Genomic DNA, 25,526 nt, shown 5'->3' with positions numbered 1-25,526 from the left:
GCCCTAAGAGGGTCTTGGTATCTTCAAGGTGTGTCAAATACAGTCTGATTCATCTGAGGTATAATATAATCTGACTTTCAGTATCTTTCCATTTTTATGTAAGCTTTGTTCAGAGCACATCATTATTTTGCTGGTATGAGCGTAAACCAATGTGTTAAATGCTTACTGTTTTGAGAGTCTTTCTTGAGACAGGTTTGCCACTGTTTTCTTTGGGTGTAGTCTACAGAGCTGAGTATTTATTGTCTTCTATGAGGGGTAACAGTGCAAAGTCCCATATCAAACTCTTTTAAAAGAGAAGTAAATATCCTTCAGGATAAAGGACACATTCAACTAAGAAAACACTTACTGAGAATTAATGACAGTTGAGGGACAGTCAGTAATTAAGATGCTGGCAAGCAAACATGAATGAAATAGTTTCATCCTCAAGGAGTTCAGACCCTAATCAAAGATCCAACATTTTTTTTCCTACTTATTTCAGAAAATTGTCAAGAGCTTTGGATGGTAAATATTTGCCACACCCTTTCAAATATGTAGACTTTAAATTGTTGGTTGCCATTGTTATTTAGGTATATCATGTTTAGTTTTGTTATTTTTTTTTAACTTCTCTGAGTTAATTTTTATGTAAAAATATAGGGGTAACGATTCTATTTCATTTAGTTATTGTAAGGAGTAATGAGAGAATCACTTAGCTCAGCACTTGGCACAAAGTGAGCACTCAAAAGGTGAATGATGTACTGTATTATCATTATTGTTATAAATATTACTTACTATTTATACTGTCACAGTATACACTGTAATTGATGGATCAACATAAATCAGTCCCTAGATAATTCAGTACAAATATTAACCTACTGGATATTATGGAAAGTACAGACTGTTTAAACATATAATAGAAGATTCCTTTTATATCTGTTAAGATGCTTAGTTCTCTTTGAGAACTAATTTGAATGTACGTGTCATTTTATTTCCCCATAGGTGTTACACATTTGCTGAAATGCCTTGGTATCAAAGAAGAATTGCTGAAATGCTGTTTGCAACTCCTCCTAGTTCCACCTATGAGGAGGTAGTGTGATGTCCTTTGTTAAGTTAGTACTGATTTCTTAACTGCTCTGTCACTCTACAGTGTCCACACATCTGGAGTTCTGATCAGTGAGGGACTTGAGCAGGTTTCTAATGATCCAGTGCAACTATCTTATCAGAAAGCCTTATTAATAATTATTATCTGTGACTGGTGAGTGTTTTTTTTTCCGTTTTAGGTGAGTGGCTGATAATTCTGGTATATTGTCAGCTAAAATAACCCATGGCTAAAATCTACCTTCATTTTCTGCTTGAAATCTATACCACATAAAAATCATAAAATAGAACAAGAAATATAGCATTTGCTTCTTAGCATGTTTTAGGTACACATTCCGTAAGATAAGAGTCATTTACCTGGACATTAAAACATGTGTTTGTATTGATAAATGAAAAGTAATTATAACTTTTTTTTCACAGCAGGTTTGAAAGGCTCATGGTCTCTCATATTTCCAAGGCCTTTTGCTTCTCCTGTTAAAAATAAAATTTGAAAGGGATTTCTGGGCAAATATTTTGGGTTTACTCATCACAAAATTTTCAGAGTAAGGAAGCAGACAGTTGAAAAAGTTGTTCCAATACTTGGATCATAATGTTTTCTGTGAAGCTATAGCGCAGAATTTGATGCAAAGAATATTTAGTTGTATAGTTAGAACAGAGTTGGGAAGTATTTGTTATTAAAAAGAATGTGCATTCTAAGAAAAAAAGACACGATCAGCAGGGAGTTTCAGACTGACCTTAAAATTTTATACAGGAATTTCAGTAATAAAGGACTTAAAAAATTCATTGGCACGACTTATGTATCACTGAATAAACTCAGCTTTTGATTTTATCTAGTTTTTATTGGTAGTCCCTGTTATGATTTAAGAAGAGAAAGGTCAAAGTATCTGAGTTGCACATGATAATGTTCTTTCCTCTCTGCATGTGATGCCAGTTTGGTATGAGTTCTAAGTAGTAGTCAAGTTATTACTAGAAATGGTCCACATAATTGTAATCTGTTTTCTGATGATTTAATATTGTTATGGTCAATTTTGCTATATTAACCTCTCACTGTTGATGAATTGACCATTATTATTATTTTTTAGCATCTTTATTGGAGTATAATTGCTTTACAATGGTATGTTAGTTTCTCCTTTATAACAAAGTGAATCAGCTATACATATACATATGTCCCTGTATCTCCTCCCTCTTGTATCTCCCTCCCACCCTCCCTATCCCACCCCTCTAGGTGGTCACAAAGCACCGAGCTGATCTCCCTGTGTTATGTGGCTGCTTCCCATTAGCTGTCTATTTTACATTTGGGACCATTATTTTAAGATTTTTTTTAAGATGTTTTAATTTACTTCCTGTCTTATATTTAATATAGGAATAGATCTTTTGAGAAAATGCTTTATTTTAAATTGACTCTGTTTTAATACTTTTCATTAAGTTTGTTTTTTTGTCTTTTTAACAGGCCTTAGGCTACTTTCACAGGGCAGAGCAAGGTAACAAATTTTTTATTTCACATACTAATATACTTAAAATTGTATGAATGCTTCACATATAATAGGAATTTTTTAAACAGAAATAAGTTATTTGTTCTGATATACTTCATAAACTTCTTTTTGAGCTAGACATTATCAAATAATTTTTAAAGTCCTTATTTAGTAAAGATCACCTGAGTAAGAAATAGACTGCTACTGAATTTAGAGCTGTAATTCTGGAATGGTCCTTCATTTGATGTAATTCAACCTTCCTTTTTGAGAGGAGGCTTTGACAGATTAACTGTTTATGTAAGATCACACAGCTAATCAGAGGCATTTATTTATTTTCATTTAAAGTTTTTATTATTTTTTAATTGAAGTATAATTGACATATAACATTGTATTAGCTTCGTGTATTAGCTTTGTATGCCTTGCGAAACGATCACACCACCAAATTTAGTTAACGCCTGTCACCTTACATATAGTTACAGAAAAATACTTTTTTAAGATGGACTCTCTCAGCAAATTTCAGATGGCACTGAAATGAGAACTCTCTGGTTTTAAAACAGGCCAGTTTTTGTTCTATTGTAGATACTGTCTTTTGTGACAAAGAGTTTCCTGCACTCTTACTTTGAAGAAATAGCCAGCTTAGAGAACATCAGCCTATCCTAAGATTATCCTTCCTAATATTAATAGGAGAAACTAGAGAAGTAAGGGACATAAGCCTTTGTTACCAAGTACACCCCCCAAAAAAAAACATTGCAAATATATTCCTATAAAACTTAATCAGAAGAAAATTAAAGACAATTTATTAAATTTTAGAGCCTACTCATATGGACTTGTTCAAATGTTTTCATGATAGCAAAGCACTTTTTAAAACGCATTTCTTCTAAAGAAAGAATTTTGTCTGAATTTTAACTCTATCTGTAATACATTAATTCTGATTTACTGTTACTACCTTCCATTGATATCCTCTCAAGATGGTAGTTTTACTATCATGGATATGATCTGGGAATGCAGTTTCCTCAGAGACTTAGAAGTGTAATTGCAAAGTTAAAATAGGGCCTTAGAGGTTTAAGGATTCGGGTTGTTGAAAAAAACATGGTCATACTCTTGTGGAACTAAAATAATCCTTGGTAATTCCAGTCATCCTCCAGGTTTTACCTTCAAGGTCACTTCCTCTAGGGGGGGCCCTTTCCTTATTATGGCCTATGTCTGGTTTAGAAGCTCCTCCTATGCTTTTAGTACCTTTTACTTCCTCCATCATGGCCCTTATCACTACATAGTATGAATATTTGTTTACATGTCTAAAACTAAATTCAGGGAAGATGGGGACTCTGTCTTCTTGCTCACAATTGAATCCTCATTGCTTAGCACATAATGCTTGGCAAATTTGCTGAATAAGTAGACGAATGAATGAAGGAATGAATTTACTTAACTCCAAGGAAACTTTAAGCACATCAACATGGCATCTCACAAATATGTTCACATTAAAGAAATAAAACAATTTTGGGTTAAGGGGCAAATGGAGTTAATCATAAATTATATCCAGGAAGAATTATGCTTTGAATATAGAAGGGTCCCAGGTTGACAGGAGGAAACTGTATAAAGAATTAATGAAGTTAGTGAGACAGTCCCATGCTTTCATTCATAGGCTTTTTGTTCACATTTTTTCTTCAGCCAAGAATCCTGCTAAAATTCTATTCAGCCTCCACGTTAGCCCAGGTGTAACCTCTTAGTTAGTTGCTTTTTCTTTGGTTTCTCATAGCACTTTAAAATTTGTACACCTATCAAAGCATTCCTTTTATTCCTTTATTACATTTAGTTGTGCTCATGCTTGTCTTTCCTTTTCATTATAAATTCCAAAAGAGCAGAGACTTTGTTTATCTGTGCTTAAACACAGCCCACATTCAGTAAAGGTTGACCAAATGTGTGTGTGTATACACACATACACATATCATCATGATTTCATTTACTCATTCAGCAAATGTATATTGAGTACAGTTCTAGGCACTGTTCTAGGCACTTCGGATGCAGGGAGCAAAAGAGATGATAAAAAGAAACCCCTTATCCTTCTGGAGCTTATATTCTATCAGGACCCTGTTTTCCATCTATTAAATAGAGTACCAATTTTATAAAATTGCTGTGAAAATGAGAAATGTGTGTAATATAGTGCCTGGCACACAGTAGACAATAAATGGTAATTATAAAATTTTTTGAGATATGTATAGTTGAACAAAAGAGAATTCTAATTAGCCTAATCATTTATTGACCACACAAGTATATTACTGGAATTTAGATGAAAAAAATTAAGCCTTTAAAAATAAGAGCAATACTATTTCATATGACATAAATTTAAATTGTTTTTCTTATGTACAGTGGATCCAAACTTCTACAGCAAAAACTTGCTCCTTCTAGGAAAGACATATTTGAAGCTACACAACAAAAAGCTTGCTGCTTTCTGGCTATCAAAAGCCAAGGACTATGCAGCGCACACAGAGGAGGATAAACAGGTAAAACATCTCCAATAAAGTAAGGCAGATAGGTTTCCACTGAGGCACATTAAGTAAAGGTGAATCAAGAACTTCTTTAAAAACGTAATTGTCCAAATGCGTATTGTTAAATAACAGTGTTTATTTCAAATGTGTATAGCAAATATTTAGTTACTATCAACAAACATGTATGAATTACTTGCTGCAATATAGAATTATTCCTGTTTGACATATATATAGCAGATAGAAAAAGATTTCTAAAACATGAAAGGCAAGGGACATGTACTAATGTGGACGAGTTCTCTAAGAGTGTCATCTCTTGAGTTCTCTAAGAAATTTTATTCTTACAGTGTGCTATCCTGGTTTTTTGGAAATTCTTAGAAACTACTTTATAAACTTGTTTCACAAGTTGATCTCTGTGCTGTACTGTTTTATAATATGTATTCTTCCATTTTAGATACAGACAGAAGCTGCTCAGTTGCTTACAGGCTTCAGTGACAAGAACTGAGAATTTTTCAGTGAAATATCTAAGCAGCAGTGCCTTTTCATCAAATTATAAAGATAATAAATACATTAACCATACTGTTCTATGGCTGTTTTCTCAGTTCTTTTAATGTCGGGACCATTTAACAAATTAAATATACAAAATTCTAGACTTCTTCACAAATAACAAGGCAAAAGAAATAATTGCTATAAGAGTGGTAGAGAGATATCCATGGCTTAGAGGCTGAGATTATTGTGCACCTGAGACACCAGCAATACAAAGGGTATGAATTGGATCACATCAGGATGGGAGATCAAGAAAAGAAAGCTCGGGCTTCCCTGGTGGCGCAGTGGTTGGGAGTCCGCCTGCTGATGCAGGGACCATGGGTTCGTGCCCCGGTCTGGGAAGATCCCACATGCCGTGGAGCGGCTGGGCTCGTGAGCCATGGCCAATGAGCCTGCGCATCCGCAGCCTGTGCTGTGCAACGGGAGAGGCCACAACAGTGAGAGGTCTGCGTACCACAAAAAAAAAAGAAAAAAAAGAAAAGAAAGCTCTGTGGAAGAGGTGACATAGGGGAGTGCATTTTCTAGCTGGATTGATTCAAAGCTGAGATCTTGCAGAGAAGGTACAGTGAATGTTAGGAGGTTAGGATGATGAGAGTTCTTGGTATAAAGTAGTTAAATGATATATCTTGGAGCCAACCTGCATAAGGAAATAAGTCATGAGAGGACTGAAAATGGAGTGGTTTCTTTTTTAAAATGTGAGGTAGTCTTACAAGTGGTTTGATTTTATCACTAGGCGAGCTCAAATTCTATTCCCTAATGGGGTGAAAGGATCACAGAACTCAAGGGGGAAATGGAAATTAAGATGTTTTAAATAGGCAGGACAGTGATACTGGGGATGCCACCACTACAAAAATCTTGTTTTGTAAAAAGTAGTATCTTGAATGCCACCTATAGAAATCTGAGAGTGTATGTGTAGGTGGATTTTTCTCAAAGGGAAAACACAGGTAATGTGGGTATGTGCTGTTTCAGTTTATCATGTATATTTTCAAACAGAAGGGAAAACTGAAAATATTGGACTCTTATAAACCCATCTCTGGTTCAGCAACTGCTAATCTTTTGCTATATTTTACTTATGTGTGATATTCTTATTTATATATATTTCTAAACTTTTAAAGTTAATAGCAGACATATTTCATCCCTAAATACTTCAGCATTCATCGTCTCAGAATAAGGACATCCTTCTAAATAAATACAAGTCCATATCACAACTAGAATGTTAACAGTAATTCTTTATCATCATCTAATATCCAACCATATTCAAATATCCTCAAATGTCCCAAAATGTCTTACACTTTTAAAAACCAAGATTCAAAGATCATAGATTGCATTTAATTTTCTGCCTTAGTTTTTTTAAAGCTAGAACAGTAACCCCATCTTTTTTTTTCTCACAGCATTGACTTTTTGAAGGGGCCAGTCCAATTGTCTTATAGATTGTCCCTCATTCCAGAATGGCCTTACTGACAGCACTTAAGGAAACACTGTTCCGGGCTTCCCTGGTGGCGCAGTGGTTGAGAGTCTGCCTGCCAATGCAGGGGACGCGAGTTCACGCCCTGGTCTGGGAAGATCCCACGTGCTGCGGAGCGGCTGGGCCCGTGAGCCACGGCCGCTGAGCCTGCGCGTCTGGAGCCTGTGCTCCGCAACGGGAGAGGCCGCAGCAGAGAGGCCCGCATACCACAAAAAAAAAAAAAGAAGTGTTCCATCTTATTTTCAGGGACTCAAGTTAATTATATGTATATTAGATCTTTGCCTTTTGTATTTATCACTTCTCTAATTTTTCTTTTACCTCTCAGTTTCATTTTCTTGGCTTCTTTCGTTTCTATCTTCCATGTCCCTTATTTTTTTTATGTTTTCTTCCTTAGATACTGTTTGTCTTCACTTCTGAGATGTTTTTGTCTTTTTCTTCAATTTTTTTTTCCTGATTGACTTCAGTTAACAGGCATTTCACATCCTCATGTTGTTTGTCCAGTTTTGAATTTCTAATTTGGATTTTTTCGTGTCTGCAGTTATTTATTTATATTTAATTCATACTAGTATATTGTGCTTAAGAATTTTACTGTTTTCTCTGTGTTGAGCATTTTCATCTGAAATTTCCTCATTTTCAGTTTTCACTTTATTTAGAGTGACTTTGAATGTTATTTTTTGGAGGTGTGACTTTTTGTGTGTGCTGAGTTACCAGCAACACCAGGTTATCAAATGGGGGAGGTAAGGGGTTTGGATTAGTTCAGTAATAAATATCCTGTACTACACAGTTTTTGTAAAATAAGGTATCTATCTTTCAGTAGTAAAGCCTTTTATGGAGGGAGGCTCTGTCTTTGATATTATATAGGGCTTTAAAAAATTTTTTTGCTTTGAAATATAGATTCATAAGAAGTTGTCAAAAAATAGTACACAGAGAGGTCCTGTGTATCCGTCCCTCAGTTTGCCTCAGTGGTAACGTAACTATGGTACAATATCAAAACCAGGAAACTGTACAGTCCACAGACCTTATTCAGATTTTACCACTTTTAAGTGATCTCACTTGTGTGTGTGTTCTGTGCAGTTTTGTCACGTGTAAATTTTTGTAACTGCCACAATCAAGATACAGAACTGTTCCATCACAAAAATTCTTAGTGCTATGCCTTTATAGTCAAACCCATTCCCTGCCATCATCCCTAAGTCTGACAACCACTTATCTGTTCTTTATAATTTTGTTATTTCAAGAACATTATATAAATGGATCATACAGAATGTGACCTTTTGGGATTGAATTTTTTCATTCAGCATAACTCCTTTTTGAGAAGCATCTAAATTCAGTCAGTAGTTCCTTTTTATTGTTGATTATATTTCATTGTATGGGTGTACCAGTTTATTTAACTATCCACCTTAGGCCATTTAAGCTGTTTCCAGTCTGGCTGCTATGAACTTAAGGCTGATATAACTATATCAACAAATTTTAATCTCTGTGGGATAAACATCCAGAAGTGTGGTTGCTGGGTCTTTTATAGAGCTGCTATCTTTTTTCTCTCTTTACAATGCAATAGCTGCCTTCTCCAAAACGTGGTACTTTCCCAAGATTCTGATTATGTGTGCTTCCTCAACCTCTTTCTTTTGAGTTCCCAGGAGTCTGATTTACCAGTTCTCACACTGGTTCTTCGCATTTCTCCACTCAGGGTGGGATCTACTACTTCCGGGAATGAACCCTGAGACCCCATTATATTCTCCTTCCTGTGCAGTCCCTACTTGACTTGGTTCTTGAGTGTTCCAGAGCTGACTGCTAGTTTGAGATGCCTTTTTCTCCACATACATGTAAACAGAAGTTTGTAGTTTTCTGTCTTTTAAACATACTACAGACATGGGCTGTGGGTGATTATAACTGCCTCTTATGCATCTGTTTCCTTTTAAGAATGAGAGAAGAAATCTGATTTGGAATGTGGCTGTTATCCTACTATAATCTGAAAGCTCTCAATTAACTCCTTGTTACCAGAAATTTTCCTATCTGAGTGTTTAATCATAGACTGTGGAACAGCTGTGGACTTTGTAAAAATGACTTCTCTCAGACTCACTTTTTAAAATAAACAATTACAAGGAGCAAACAACAAAAAAACAATAACCTAATGGAATTGTGAGGATTAAAGAACATGTATTTACCATGAGTATCAGTAAATATTTAAAAATGCTATTATCATCTGATTGTGTTCTCCTTGGTCAAGACTGGGGAGAGAAAATTTGGAATTTAGGAGATGCCTCTTTTGTTCCAATTTCAGTATACGTGCTGCCAAAGTGAGGCCCTTTTGGACTTTTACTCTTTGTTGATTGGGGGGGGGGTTTCCCCTTTTATTTTTTTGTTGTATTCATGTGGTGTTCACTATACAACCTGTTTGGACTGTACCTGGGCATTACTGGGAAGAAAAAATAGGAGGGGTTGATTACTTTGGCAAGGGCCATGAAGTTTATTTAACGAATGTCCTGTTCTGGCCCATTGCACTGCCCTGTATGTTTCTCTGTCTTGTGACTGAAGAGTATACACTAGGTACAAAGGAACCTCATTAAGGTAAAGGCTCCTCTGATGAGGTCTGGGCTTTTCCCTTGAGAGACAGACCAAATCCCCAGTAGACTTCAAGTTTGGCTTTTAAGTTCAGTGGACTTATAAAAGAACCTTTATTGTCTCATCTGCCTATTTCAACCGGAGATGATTTCTGTTCGACTTCTGTAATGCCCACTAGAGGATCTTAGGTTCAGCCAAATAGTAAGACTCAAAAAGCCCACAGTAGGCTTCATCTGGCCCCAATTTACTCAGAAGGACACAAACCATAGCTCACCCAGCAGGTCAATGTCAGGCCTCCTTACATTCAAAAGATGACCTTACAGCAGCAGTCTGTGTAGCAGCATATCCATGCAGCTCCCAGGAGTATCATCTCCCCAGGTGACAGCGCAGGAATCTCAAAGGGAAATACAGTTACAAGTTTCCACATTCTGGGAAGTCCACAGCTATGGTTTCGTATTAAGTGCCTGGAGTTTTCCCAGTCCAGATGCAACACACCAGTCGGGCCATTTTAAACAGAAGCAGCATTGCCTGACATTGTTGGCCCATACCACCCTATCTAGTTTTGAGAACTGGAAAAGCTAGGTGGTTGACCTAAGGCTGGAGGGCAAAGAGTTTTGTTAACCCTTTTGACTTTAACTGCCCTGGAAGTACTAAAAACAAAAACACCACTTGTAGCTTCTTTTCCTGGAAGACAAACAACTAATCTGATTGCTGAAACTGTGTTGTGCCTGTGACCCACTGACTGGGCTGTTTAGTGGTGGTGGTGGTGGGTAGTGGCACTGAAATGAAGTGACAGTATGAACCTGTTTCTGAGCCTCCCTCGTTTGCTGATTTCCTCATGAAGTGTCTGTGTTCAGGCACAGTGAGCCCTGCACTTCTAATTTCTCTGCCTGGCCCAGCACAGGACAGGGATGGGAAGAGGGGGAAAAAACAAGTCTCAGGTTTCTCTCACTGACACTGAGTAGGTGTATCAAGACAATAAATCCTGCCTATAGGTCTGGATTTCTACAATTAATATGAAAGATAGAAGGACCTGATAAGTTCTCCAAACCAGCCTTCTCCAGAAAGCTGGTTTGGTCTCTCCGTAGGCTCTGTGTAGCCTCATCTGTTGTATGGTAATTTCTTACCTTAAGTGAGAAGGGGGGATGGGCACCCTGAAAGCTTCCTGTCTTCATTCCAATGTGCTACATGATGTTCTCTCATGCCTCTACTGAATGACAGTAACTTCTGTCAGCAAACTTCATCAGCTGTGGTACTTTCATGGTATAATTTAAGCAGCCCTTTTGAAGACTAGTCACCCTCTATCGCATAGTCTGTTCTGTACATTAGTTTTCTTGTTTTTTGTTTGTTTTTTATTCATTAGGCATGAAAATAACTAGAACATTAATAGTGAGGATTTGGGAAAAGAGTCTATTCAAGCGAGTGGATCACGGACTTTATTTCATCTTTACTATGGATTCTGAATAAAAATGTAGAAGACCATCTAAATTAATATGTAATTTAGATGTAATGAAAAATAAAATTTTGGCAAAACAAAAACTACTGTTTAGGGAAGTTAAAATTGTATACTAGTATCTTCTGTATGTACTTAGTAGTGAAATATGTTACAGGTAGCATTCTAAGACGTCAGTTCCATGGTTGTAAAAAAAAAATTTTAAGTTAATGAAATTTACAGTACATACTGAAATAATGCTACAAGTGGAAATTTAAATTTTTATATTAATAGGGAAGCGCAGCTTGCTAAAGCAGCATTAATATTCACATCAGATTTTAACTTGTTATACATTTTTGTAGTTCAGTAAATGTCCTTGATAATGAAAAACAAAAAGTGTTATTGGAACAAAAATAGTAATCTATGTAAAAAGGAGGGGGGAGACCAAAATATTTTTTATAAGCTTATTCAGATACATGGAATTTTCATGAATTTAAGAGGAATGAAGATATGCAAACAGTAACAGAAAATCAGTAGACTTGAGTTTTCAAATGCTTATGTAAGTCTTCAATCCATCTGGTTTTATGAAACCAAAACTTTGAACACAAACAAAAGCAGAAAAGTTCACATTACCTTTTTATATGTTCCTAAGTATCAAATTGCATCAATTTATTATGAATTTAAAGAACATCACATATTTTAAAACTAAAGTACAGAAGTGCCTGATTCTTTTTAATTCCACAAATACCTAGCATCCCAAAGTAACATGTAAACAAACCTCTATGCTACTCAGTGAATTCTCTCCAATTTCTAGAATAAACTAAATGGTAGTAGATCTAGTATATGACTTTCATGTAAGTTACGGTTTCATTCATGACTCTGACTATATTAGAGATGTAGCAAAGAGGGAAAATTTTCAACTACTGTATTTATTTAAAACAAACTGACAGGTTCAAGCACCCATCTTAAGAAAAGCCAGCAGCATTTTTTAACATATTCAAAGTAAGATTTTGGCCTAAGCCCTTAATACCTTCCTGAACAGCCATGCAACAAAACACCCTCAAGAGGTGTTACAAAGGGAAAAAAAACATGGAGTAATTTGTACTTCTTCCCCTGGATAACAGAAACAAGGTAAAGCAAATCCAGATTATTTTTGAATGAACGGCTGTCATGTTTAATACACTCTGAGCTCTATAAAACTAGAGCCACTATCATATATGCTTATATAGATATATACTTATTTTTAATAAAGTCTCTTGCTTGCTTCAACTTCAAAATTTAAGGATGATTTTTTTCCTAGTCAGTCACTTCAAGGGAACAATAAATAAAGTAGAAAAGGATGAACTGTTTTGCATATTTCTGTGGAAGAACGGAAAACATTTATACTTTGAGGGGTTCAGAAAATTCACTGTACAGAATGAACAGCTTATATACACTATCTGTGCAACTTTTCTTGGCTGGGGTATTTAAATGCAAGAGCTCCTCCAAGACAAGAAGCCACATTCATTCTTGTCCAAATCCCTCTGTCTCTTCTATTGCAAAAAGAAGTTTTTCCTTTAGTTGTTCATAACTCTTATATGGTGGTAGATCCAAGCGATTAAAACTGAACAAAAACAAAAACAAAATCAGATGTGTTTTCAATAAAACAAACTCTGAAAAGACTTCTAATACAATATTTTTTTAAAGCACATTTGAAAAACTAACTGGAAGAATGTAAAAATTTTGCCAGAAGTATTCTAACACACAATTTACTACTTTATTATTTATTATTATTTACTAATTTATTACTTAACAAATATAATATTAAATATACAAATTTTCTTACAGCAGTCAATTCAAATTTAAGACCTAGTCACAAAAATATTTTAACGTTTCCCAGAGAAAGCTAGAATTAAAAATAATAATTGTAGCAATATGGATAAAACTGCTGGAATTTTTTTTAAAGAAGCACTAATTTTTCTCTTTTCTATACTATTATTGTTACATTGTGTCATGAGTCCCCCTAACTTCTCTTGGGTTAAAGAGTCCATTTCTTTCACTCACCCACCAATTCATTCATCAGTTATTTATTGAGAATCTTTAATATATCAGGTATTTTTCCAGGAGCTGGTGATACAATGATGAAAAAGTAAAGTGCTTGTCCTCACTGAACTTACATTCTAGGGTGGAGACAGTCAATAACCAAATATATATTTTTGTCTTTTCAAATAATCTCATCATATGTATAACCGTTTCTAAAATAATATGCTTACAGTCTTGCTAGACTCAAAGGATTCCCTGCTGGGATTAACTGATGAAATGTAGAAAATATTGAAAATGCTTAAAACATCAATGTATTGTTTTACAATTTACAAAGGTGTGAAATAACATTTAATTTTTTTAAGATACAGCACTGAGTAGCTGGGTTAAGATTCAGGAGTTTTGGATTTTGGTCCCCACTATTAGTGTCTAGTGAAATAGCTCTGAGAAGTCAAAACCTTTCTGTACTTTCATTTTCTCATGTGGAAGGTTTCTATAGATTATCCAGTTCCCTTCTACTACTCCTACCAGTTATCTGCCCTTATAAGAGTCAGGAAACCTGTAAATCAAGAAAGAGCCTTTTGAAACAAGGCAGCCAATTAAAATGGTATTCTTCTCAGACCATGTTATTCTGTTTGAAAAGTTGTTAATTTAACAGTAACAGTTAAGAGGACTATATATCTTCCCATTGTGTGCCCCCTCCCCACCCCTACCTTTAAACTATGCCTCAAGGTACAGTCTGATTCTGAGCTGAGGTCAGGAAAAAATTTTTCAATAGAGCCCTATACTAACCAGTCACCTGCCTCTGTCAAATTGTCATTCTATTTACTAAATATCCCCCATCTTTTCCCTCCTGATCATTTCTATTGCTACTATATTCTCCTGTATATACTTCCCCATCATCTTTTATCTAGACCATCAGTATTTCCTGCCTACTGATCTTGCATCCTTTTTTTTTTTTGTAACTTCTTCACAACCTATATAGCCTTATATCATTGCCAGGGGTACTTTCTTAAAAAGACATGATGGTTTAAAAAACCTCTTGCTGCTTCTAATGACTAAGGATGGGGAAGTGGGCAAGGAAGCCTATGCTGTTTGGTATAGCCCCTATCAACTTATTTAATGTTCTCCAAGCATACCACACACTTTTCTGTTCTATGACCATGCTCTTATGGCTCTCCTATGTTCTGGAATACCCTTTTCTGCCTATAAAAATATTATTAAGAATCAGTCCAAATGCTACAACTTCCTCCAAGAATTCTCCTTGAACATGTTATACAGACTTAATAATTCCCCTCTCCATAAGCTTTTTTTTTTTTTCAGAAGGACGAAGTAAAAATTTTATTTTTCACATGTGAGGACCTAGCAAATGCTGTAAATTCTTGGATTTGGTGAAAATTAAAACATTATACACAAACTGTGGTCATGTTTATCCATGAATATAATATGGAAGGTGAATATATGTAGAGAGTTGGCATTTGTAATACATAAGCTTTTTTTACTTCTGTTTTAGCATTTACTTTACTCTGTATTATGACTGACTGGTTTTTTTCCATTAGATTCCAAAAGCCACAAGGGCAGAGTCATCTCTACTCTCCTAACACAGATCCATTCTGTATACAGTAGACATTTCGTAAATGTTGAGTTGAACCACATAAGAAAATGTATTACTTTAAAACATCCAAAACAGGGTTCTGTTTTAAGACATCAGCCATTATGTTTTGTGCTGGCTTACAAAAGGACAAAGACATACTAAAATCTATTCATCTTTTATTGAGTACTTACTATGTGAGTATCAGAATACTATTTTAAGTTTTATTTTAGCTTTTGTTTTAGTTTCAGCTTTGAGTAAAGTTTGCTACTTCTATTTTCTTATATATAAAAAAGGAAGACATCAATACTTTTCTCATGGACTCTAAGGGAACAGTACTCTATTGGCTTGCTATACACTGTATATAGCCTGCAGCACCCCTGCCCTGAAAGCTGCCACCTCACTAAGCAAAGCACTGGGGATGAAAGCAGTAGGACCCAATCTGAGAATAATCAGGAATGCTTCCACCATAGATTATGGCACTGCTTACCTCAGTCACTACCGAAGACTCAAGTCTTTCTGGGTCATCTATTTTCATCTAAATTCTCATCCCAATACTGATCAACCATATTTCCCCTGATCTGAATTAAATCCCCACCTGTGTCAGACCTTTCCAATCCATTCTTTTGGACTTATATTTTATGATTTGCAGGCTTCTATAGTCTTAACAGCTCCTCTCTTGCCTTAACTGAAATCCAGCTAGTCTGAAATATTCTATTTCCTCTGCAGCCAGTAAACAAACTTTCCTCCTCTGAGGCAAACACAGTCTGGCTATGCAGCCTTCTTTCTGCACTTTTTGCTATCACCTGCTGACCATGTTCCTTCACTCAGTGAAATCTCTGGCACCTTCTTCATAGTCCTCTCATTCACATGGGTGACATGCAATGCCACAGCCTCTCAATTCTTGCCCTTCCTCAGTGACCTGTTCCTTTACTTCAGTATCATACCTTGAACCTTGTCATCACCAGTAAAGGAAGTTACTAATTAAAACACTCTATTCTCTGATTATCTGTCTTTCCCAACTTATTTCAATTAAAATGCCAACCTTTCTCACCATCCTATCTTGTCCTCAGACTCTTCCTATCTTCACTTTTTACTTAAGCCACAGCCCATCATTATAATTACTTTAGAGGTCATGGTCCATCATTATAATCACTACCTTGCAAATATTTTAAAACCCTCTCTCTCCTTTTTGAACTTACTCAAACTCAAACCCTGAATGAATACAACCTTCTACTTTCTCATTCCTTGTACCTTAACAGTTGAAAATTACTGCAGGGAAAATCTGACAGCTTAGGTAGATTATTGTCACTTTAGATGAACTAGTAGATCCAAGTGGACAATCTAATGTTATCCAGCATTCTCAGCCATATTTCTACTCTATGACAGCTCTCCTTTCTTTCTCCTCAAGTCTTTCCTTTCTTCACTGTTAGCCAGTGACCTCAACCTTATACTCTGAGAAAACAAACCAACGGTGGATTAAACTCTATTCTTTCACAAAATCTCAAATCTATCTATAGTTTACATCCAACTTTCCTTCCTCTTCTGTTACAACAGAGGAAATGTTCTTGTTTTTATAAAAGGCGAATTCCTTAACTCACACTCAAGATCCCAATTCTTTTCATCTTTCTTAAAGAATTTTCTTCTTTGGTTATGAACTCTCTGTCCCTGCCTCAACAATCTCTCCTCTATTGGATTCACCAATTTAATCTAACCTGGTGTTCTCAAATGTTTTTGGTCACAGGATCCCTTTTCACATCTAAAAATACTGAGAAACCCAAAGAGCTTTTGTTTATGTGAATTATAGCTGTTGATATTTACCATATTATAAGTTAAAGCAAATTTTAAAAGTAATTTACTTTGAAATAAAAGTAAAATTTTTATGAAAAACAAGACTATTTTCAAAAAAGCAGTGAAAAGAGTGACCTTGTTTCATATTTTTGCAAATCATTTTAATATCTGGCTATTTTAATAGAAGACATCTGGATTCTGATACCTATGTGGGCATTTATTCTGTGGGACTATATTGTTTTAGATTAAGCATATGAAAACTGTCCCCATACAGACATGCAGTTAGAAAACAGAGATGTACTCAAGTCATTTTTTTCAGATAATTGTGGATATTATTCTTTGATAGCATACTAAATTTGACAAGGTTATGCCTAATATGGGTTTTGAAACCATATCAAATAACTTTTTGTACTCTGTTGTATGAAATCCATTGGTTTATTTTACACTTTGAATGCATGTTTTACCCATGCATGAGTTTGTAACATCATGCATCGGTCATTTGGAAATACTGGTTCACCAAGTTATAAAGAATTTTCAAATATTAAAAAAAGTCTTGGGAAGCTGTCAAGCTCAAGATGGTACATACAAGTTTTGCAAAATTCTGATTTTTGCATGAAACCTCAATTTTATCATCACCAACAAATGCTGTTAGTGGTTTTCCTTAAGGTGACAAGTTTTACTTCATTAATCCTCAAGGAAAAAAGTCTGAATAAACAGTTTGTCTGTCACGTTTTCAAGTAGAAAAAGTGTTCCAAAAAGGAAGCAAGCTGTTCAGCTTACAACTCAACAACTGCCTAAAAGCTTCCCCTCAAGACAGCCACCAAAGTGCTTTATGCAGACTTCCCATTTTGTCATACAGAATGTTAAAAAAGCTACATACATACTTCAAGCAACAAGATTTAATAAAGTTAATAGCTTTTAATACTTCATAAAGAACAACCTTCAATAAGCCTGGCTTTTTTTTTGCTTTAAACTTCAAATGTGTGGTGTTGAAAAATGCAGAGATAGCAGTTTTGTGCCACTGCCTTGACTTGTGCTAAGTCACCAGCAGTTGACCCACCATTACTTTGGTACCACAAGTGCAAATGTCAAAACAATAAAAAGGCAAAAATGACTTAGTGTGAAAATAGTTTTGATCTCCTGAAAGAACCACGTACATTTAAGCCATCACCATCTTTTGCCTGGATGACTATAAGAGTTCTATAACTAATCTCTCCGCACTCACTCATCCAATTCCCTCTCTCCTCTGTTGCCAGACTGATTTTTCTTGGATCTCATTATCTGCTATTTAAAACTCTTCAAAGCCTTCTAATTGTTCTTAGAAACAAATTCCTTATAATAGCCGATAAGGCTCCACCATAATTTAGCCCCTGCCTACATTTCCAAATTCTTTTATCCCCTCCCCGATTCATTAAGTTCCATTCACACCAAGGCATCTTTTATTTCCTTGAAAAACGACCCTGTACAAAGAGTGCACTTCCCCTGTTTCTTCCCACAGCATGCTATTTATCAAACTCAACTTAAACATCACAGTTTCCAAGAAACCTCCTTGACCACAGAATCCAAAGGAGGTTCCCCTCTAGTTGTTCTCTTGGTTTCCTTTGAAGGACTCCTAGCATTTGCAAAGAGTTGTTTACCTGTGTGTCTTTTGTGTCCCCATCCCCAATGGAGCGCAAACTTCATAAAAGGCAGAGAGCACTTCAATCTCATTCTGTACATAGTGGGTATGCTAAATATTTGTTGAATCAATGGATACATTTCTCAAGTATTTATATTAACCAATCATTCTAATGTGTTTAGTTATAGAATACTATGTTAATCAGCCTGTTCTCAAAATTGAAATTCTGACTACTTTAATGAATAAGAAATTATACTGGGTCTTACATTAAAAAAAAAAGACTCTGGCTTTCACCTTCCTATTTAAGATTCTTGAACTTACCATGTGTGGCTTCTTGGTAACCAGGTATCTTTGCCGACTTTTTCAATGCAAAATTTTTGAGGCCCATTACTTCCTAAATCAGGAAAATAAGACAAAATTTATCTGGTCCTTTACACTTTTTGGTAACTAGTCAAATAATAGAACATGTCACATAGTCAACCTGAATGATACAGAAGAAACTACAATGTAAGTTACTTCTGCCTAGAGAAACTTCTTATTGCTGCGAAGATCCAGCAATAAGAATTACAAAGTGGAAAGATAAGTATTTCTACAGCATCTTGCTCCCTTCACAAAGCAATGGCCAACCAGGCTTTGTGAGCAGACTTTCATTTTTGTGTTACAAGTGTATTCGATATTAACCATTAATTTGTCTTTCTTCTGGTAGATGCCCTACATAAAGCACAGAAGAAGAATCCTTAGGTTCAAGTCTGTTGTATGTCTAAACGCCATTATTATCCCAAAATTATCTACAGAGAAACTGCATTTACCCATGAGCTCAGCAAATCCTCCTAGAGGTAAACGGCAGGTTCCAGTGACAAACTGCAGTAGTCGCATTCTTACTTCATTGTCTGTCTCTTTCACAAACTGTGTAACAAAATCAAATTTACTTTAATATAAAATAAATACTAGATTATCTTCAATAGTGAAAATAGTAGAGCCTTAAATTATTCTTAAATTTCTTCTGGAAACTTAAGAATTTAACTTGAAGGAGAAGAAATTTAACACAAACTAGTTTTAAAATATATGTGGTAAGTGGCTGCAGCATTCATCATTTATTCAGGCTAGGCACTATGCTCGGTACACTATCAATCTTACTTCAGTTAATCCTCACAATCACACCATAGGTTGGCCACTATTGTTATTATTATATCCATCTTACAGAGAGGAAATGGAGGCCTAGAAAGGTTGTCATTTGTCCACTGTCAGACCGCTGACCAGGGCAGATGTTGTGGCTGGGCTACACTATTACAGCTGTCACCTGTTGAGGCCTCCTGCCATGTGCTGTGCCATATGCTTTTTGTGTATTTGGCCCTTACGACAATATTATGAGATAGTTACTATCATTAGCGTCCGCAGTATACATATAAGAAAATGGAGGCCTGGAGAGGTGAAATAATTTGTCCTTCTCAAACTGCTAATAAGTAGCAGAACTAAGATTTGAACTCAGGTCTGGCTGAGCTCTAAACCACTGTTATCCTGACCCGAGCCACCTACCCTTCTCCGCTGTAAGCTACCAAAGATGAACAAATACTTCCCAACTGCCACTTTCAATAGTTTGTGGTATTTTCTTCCACTAAACATCATTTTCCCAATTCTCTTCTTCATACTTGAAAATCTAAAGTATGCATTCTTCTAAAAATATATCTAGTTCACAGACTATCTCTTTTCAAAGTAGACATAAATGGGTAATGTGAAATACTGATCTGAATTGGTCTGAGTATCTTACAACCGAAGGCAAGGAACTTAGGGAACAGTCTGAGAGTAGAAATGTATCTTAAAAACAGGGACTAAACTTTAGGTAACAATAGGACAAAATGTTGTGCTAATTATGACCAAAAATGTTTCTGCACAGAATTGTGCTGAGGCAACATATTTCATCAAGACAAAGAAATACAGCTTATTACCAGGTCTGGCATAAACCTCACCACTGTCCCCGAAACAAACCCAATTCAGAAAACACAACTATTCATTTGGATTTACATAACTCAAGGCTTAAGCTCCTCGAGTATATAAATACAAAGTCCAAAGGGAAAGTCAGGGAACAAAAGGAGTAAGAAGCTGGTAATGAGCCTAAAAGGGAAGATTACAGATACCTGCACACATTCTGTATGTGATGCAATTCTGATGTTTCAGGCTTGAAAATAGAGTTATTCTTACCTTTTTGTTTATTTCTTTATTTTTTTTTTTTACAATAGATAATACATGCACATAGTGTGGAACTCAAAGGCAGTAGAAGGGCACAGCAGGAAGAGCAGCCCACACATGCACCTCTGCTTCAATGTCAGCTCTCTGCAACTGCTGCTCGCGTGCCCTCTACCTTTACAGATGCTGTATTCATACATTAGCAGACACTCTGTCTATACAGAATATATATTCTCCTTTTAACCAAATAATATACACACTTTTTTCCCTTAATATTGTATTGAAAAATATTATCCTCCAATATTTTTGTTAATTTGCATTAAGAAAAAGAATGATGACAAGGTACAGAATTACATAATGGATATATTACAATTTATTTACTCAGTTCCCCCTGATGGACATTTAGGTGTCTCAAGTCTTCACTAGTGTACCAATAATGTAGCAATAAATACTCTGGTATGAGCCATTTTGCATATGTGAAGTGTATCCACAGGATAAATTTCTAGAAGTGTCCACACTTCTTTAAAGTATGGAGCAATAAACATATGACATGTCCTTATGAAAAGATGCAACCTTTGGAAAATCTTTCTATAGTAACAGAAAAACCCAGGCTTTTCACCTGAAAGTGAAACAGTTAAGCACAAGTACACCAGATGTTCAGTTACTAAGCTGCTCAAATGAGTCTCAATTAGTAAATTTATGTGGATAATATCCCTGGCCTAGAGATTTTAAATTTCAAACAACACACAAACAAAAGAAAGGAGAGGGAAAGAGAGAGAAAGAGTGTGTGTGTGAGAGAGAGAGAGAGAGAAAGGAGAGAGAGGAAAGAAAAGTCATTCCTGGACATTATCCTCTAGATTGTTCTAACTCCCTGGCATATTATCACCTTTAGAGGAATTAAGTATCTGCATTGACTTTCTCATTAAAAACATACTTCCTCATTTACTTCTAGAATTAAGTGGAATTTATAGAATACTTTCATACTACTAGAAAAAAAAGTTATACCTACAACTATTACCATTAAGCTATTATTTAAAGAAGATAGTCATTTATTCTTTCATTTAGGAAAAAAGCAATGGAAAATCCTTTAACAAGTATTCACACTATGCACTTCCGACTTAAAATTCAAAGACTAAATACCATGTCTAAAAGCAGTCTCAACTTTAAAAGTGAACTGTTTTCAAACCCCCATTTCATTAGAAAACATTTTCTTTGAGTACTTTGATTCAAAAAGATAAAAGCAAATACCTGCCAAAACCAGATGATCTGCTTGCTGTTTCTGGTATAATGTCGATACACCGTGTTTCTCTGCCAATCTGCTAAGTCAACCTCCTGCATGCCACACAACATGACCTGGGAAAGGAGCACAGTATCAGGTCACAGTAAAGATTTAGTGAAGAGAGTAACCATATGACTGAAATCTGCTAATGCCCAGCTATGCACATGCATAATTATGTAAACAGCTATGTGTACATCAAATAAAGGTCACAGTAAGCAAATCCAACAAAATCTGTGGCAATTTAACATGCAGAATTCTATGGCACTTTATCTTACCCATGTTTACTGAACTTAAACTGAAAACATTTAAAGTAACTATTCATCAAGAAAAACATCAGCTGTGTGCCAGAACAATCTCTTTTACTATAAATATATCCCAAATTAGACACACAGATTACAAATAAATTTCTAGTTCTTCTTTTTTTAAAATCTATGCTACCTTATCTATTTAAAATTTAAAATATACTAACCTCTTGTTATTCATCTATCCAGGCTTTGGGAATAAAATATTCTACATACGTGACATTTTCAAATTAACTCCAGTTTATTATATATGGGATGAAAACTATTTTTGGCATAATAAGATAAAAAAGTATAATACTTTATTTCTCATAAGTTAACTATGATCTATAATTTACATACAATAAAATGTGCATATTTTAAGTACAGAGTTAGATGCTTTGACAGATGTATATACCGGTGTAACCACTACCATAATCAATAGGTAGAATATTTCCATCGTGTCCCTTGTCGCAGTTAAAACCACCATCCTTATCTTTGGCTCTAGGTGATCAACGATTTCACCATAGACTAGATTTTTGAGAATATGAGACAATACTACACATATCCCCTCTCTTTTCTGTTTTCTTTTCCCGCTTAGCACAATGTTTATGAGATTCATCCATGTTGTTGTGGGTACCAGTACTTCTTTCATATTGCTGAGTGGTATTTCCTTATATAAATATACAACAATTTATTTATCCTCTCCCTTGTTGATGGACATTTAGGTTACTTCAAATTTTTGATTTTGATGAATAAAGTTGTGACAAACACTTATGGAAAAGTCTTTGTGTGAAAATATACTTCATTTCCACATGAATAAACACCTACTAGTGGAACTGCTAGGGCATAAGGCTGATGTATATTTAACACTGTACGAAACTATCAACAGTATCCCAAAGTGGTAATTCATTTAGTTTGAATTTGCAATTCCCCAATGACTACTGAGCATCGAATGTTTACGTGCCATCAGTATAGCTTCTTGGGCTTCCCTGGTGGTGCAGTGGTTAAGAATCCTCCTGCCAATGCAAGGGACACGGGTTCAAGCTCTAGTCTGGGAAGATCCCATGTGCCACGGAGCAACTAAACCCATGCACCACAGCTCCTGAGCCTGCACTCTAGAGCCTGCGAGCCACAACTACTGAAGCCTGCGCGCCTAGAGCCCGTGCTCCACAACAAGAGAAACCACTGCAGTAAGAAGCCTGCGCACCGCAACGAAGAGTAGCTCCTGCTCGCCGCAACTAGAGAAAGCCCGCATGCAGCAACGAAGACCCAACACAGCCAAAAATAAATAAAATAAATTTATTTAAAAAAGAAAAAAAGTACATAGCTTCTTTTTGTAAAGTGAGTCTTTACTTACTTTTAAAAAATTGTCTTTTTACTGAGTTACAAGTTTTTAATATATTCTGGATACAAGACCTTTGTCTCAAGAGTTTCTCTCAGTGTGTAGGTTGCCTCTTCATTTACTTAACAGCATCTTTTGAAAGGAAGTTTTTAGTTTTGATGAAGTCCAACATCCTTTGTGGGTGTGTGTGGTCTACTGCTTTACTGTGTTCTTCCTAAGACACTTCTGTCCACACTAAGATTTTTCTATGTTTTCTTTTTCACTTTCATATTTATGTTTATGATTTATTTTAAATTAATCTTTGTTTATGAGCTGAAGTAGGGGTTAAGATTAATTTTCTTCCATATGAATATCAAGTTGATCCAGCATCACTTGTTTAAAAGACTTCCCCTTTCTCCATCAAACTATATTGCTTCTGATGAAAGCCAATCGACAATATACATATGGGTCTACTTCTGGACTCTCTAAGTGTTCCACTGATCTCTTTGTCTATCCTTGCACAAATACCACACTATCTTAATTACTATGGCTTTATAATAAGTCTTGAAATCTGGTAGTTAACATCCTACAAGCTTGTCCTTTTCAAAATTGTTTTGGTTAATCTAGACCCTTTGCATTTCCTTGTAATTTTAGAACTAGCCTGTCAGTTTCTATAGAAAATTCTGCTGGGATATTGACTGGGATTGTGTTGAATATACAGCTCAATTTAGAGAAAATTGACATATTTACAATATTGAGTCTTCCAATACATAACATGGTATATCTCTCCACTTACTAAAATCTTCTTTAATTTTTCTGAGCAATGTTTTAAGTTTTTAGTGTAGAGTTCCTACAGGCCTTTGGCTAAATTTGCTCATTTTTTTTATGCTTTAGTAAATGAAACTTTGAAATTTCAATTTCTAAATGTTTGCTGCTAGCATATAGAAGACATACAATTGATTTTTAAAATCACTGACCTTGTACCCTACAGTCTTACTAAATTCACTATTATTTCTAGTAGTTTTTTGGTAGGTCCCTTAGGATTTTTCTAAGTCGACAATCATGTTATCATCTGTGAATAAAGGCAGTTTTACTTCTTTTTAATCTTTTTGCTTCTACTTTTGCCTTACTGCATTGGCTCAGGAATCTGGTACAATGTAGAACAAAAGTGGTGAGAGTGGACAACTTTGCCTTGTTCCCAATCTCAATGAGAAATATTCAAGGTATCACCGTTAAGAATGATGTTAGGGCTTATCTTTTTTGTTGATGCCCTTTATCAAACTGAGGAAGTTGCCTTCTATTCCTAGTGTGATGAGAGTTTTTTTTTTTTACAAAGAATGACTGTTCTATCTTCTTAAAGTTAAAACAGATTTTAACCTATAAAAAGGGGCATGGCATGATTATGAATAACCATTATTTTGGATAATGGTGTGAATATCCCTTATTGTGGTATTATTCATGGTTAAGAGAGACAATGAATGGGAGTAAAAGAAAGAACAAGAGGAGAAAAGTCAAGGCAAAGCAAAACAAAACAACACGAATGTCCATTTTCTCACAGCTCTGTACTATGAGCTAAAGGTAAATCAGTAATCAATAAGGGCTTTAGTCTCCTTCTCTGTGTAAGGAAATTATCTTATGGCCAAGCTATTTCACAAGCCTCTATGTAAAGACTGTAAATGCTGCCAAGGGTGACATAAAGTATGCACCTATTAATATCCTTGTCAATTTACTGTTTCAGTTTCATCTCAGCTCTAATGTCAGGCTCTTGCCGTAACATCCCTCCTTCACTGAGTGGGCCTCTAAAGCAGGAGTTCTTAATCGGGGGTATGGAATATTTTAGGTATACGCATTTTGAGTATACAAAGTTTTAAAATTTTCTTCAGATTCTTAATGAAGTCGGTGACTTAAAATATGATTAATACTACTCTAAAAAGTATCTTCCATTCTACTAATGCATTTCTGCTAATTTGTGTAAGCAAGCTATTAAGAGATGTTAACCAGGTTTACAGAGTCTACATGTAATTCAGGCTCAGAGTCCTGATTTTCATATACTTGCCATGTCAGAGTTTCTAGAAGGCTAATTCCTACGTAGGGATATTACTGTATAAAATTTAAAATGCTAATATTTCATATGCACATTTGATTACACGAACAAACCAAGTTTCTTAATAGAGGACCAAAGATGGCTGCCCCCCAAAGAAGGTGGGGGGAAATGCAAGCACCTTCCTAACGCCCTGCCTGTGTTCTAATCTAATGTGGAGAAGACTTGGAGAATTCACAATAACTAATCATTAGGGAAATACAAATCAAAACCACAGTGAGCTATCACCTCACATCCATTAGAATGGCTATTATTAAAAACAAAAACAGAAAATAACAAGTATAGGCAAAGATGTGGAAAAGTTGGAAGC

At 35.5% G+C, this 25,526-nt stretch overlaps 2 protein-coding genes across 6 annotated transcripts in view; one reads left to right on the top strand and one right to left on the bottom strand.

The window, feature by feature from the left end:
* Positions 1–5,614, top strand: part of RMDN1 (regulator of microtubule dynamics 1) — a 37,931-nt gene extending 32,317 nt beyond the window's left edge. For 3 of the 4 annotated variants that reach the window (XM_060127268.1, XM_060127270.1, XM_060127271.1), the window contains exons 7-10: positions 976–1,063; positions 2,525–2,555; positions 4,914–5,047; positions 5,484–5,614. In XM_060127268.1, coding sequence (XP_059983251.1) covers positions 976–1,063; positions 2,525–2,555; positions 4,914–5,047; positions 5,484–5,534 — 304 coding nt within the window. In that variant the 3' untranslated portion in view covers positions 5,535–5,614. The remainder of the gene's footprint in view (positions 1–975; positions 1,064–2,524; positions 2,556–4,913; positions 5,048–5,483) is intronic. The other variant, XM_060127269.1, reaches the window with a different exon arrangement.
* Positions 5,615–11,944: 6,330 nt separating this feature from the next.
* WWP1 (WW domain containing E3 ubiquitin protein ligase 1) overlaps positions 11,945–25,526 on the bottom strand; it is a 117,497-nt gene continuing 103,915 nt past the window's right edge. For both annotated transcript variants that reach the window (XM_060128606.1, XM_060128607.1), the window contains exons 22-25: positions 21,483–21,587; positions 18,860–18,956; positions 18,372–18,444; positions 11,945–12,634 (exon numbers count right to left, since the gene is read on the bottom strand). In XM_060128606.1, coding sequence (XP_059984589.1) covers positions 12,535–12,634; positions 18,372–18,444; positions 18,860–18,956; positions 21,483–21,587 — 375 coding nt within the window. In that variant the 3' untranslated portion in view covers positions 11,945–12,534. The remainder of the gene's footprint in view (positions 12,635–18,371; positions 18,445–18,859; positions 18,957–21,482; positions 21,588–25,526) is intronic.

The sequence above is a fragment of the Lagenorhynchus albirostris genome, chromosome 17 (genome assembly GCF_949774975.1).
Source record: "Lagenorhynchus albirostris chromosome 17, mLagAlb1.1, whole genome shotgun sequence".
Lineage (NCBI taxonomy): Eukaryota > Metazoa > Chordata > Mammalia > Artiodactyla > Delphinidae > Lagenorhynchus > Lagenorhynchus albirostris.
The sequence above is the reverse complement of the archived record's forward strand: the minus strand, read 5'-3'. Positions and strand labels throughout refer to the sequence as shown.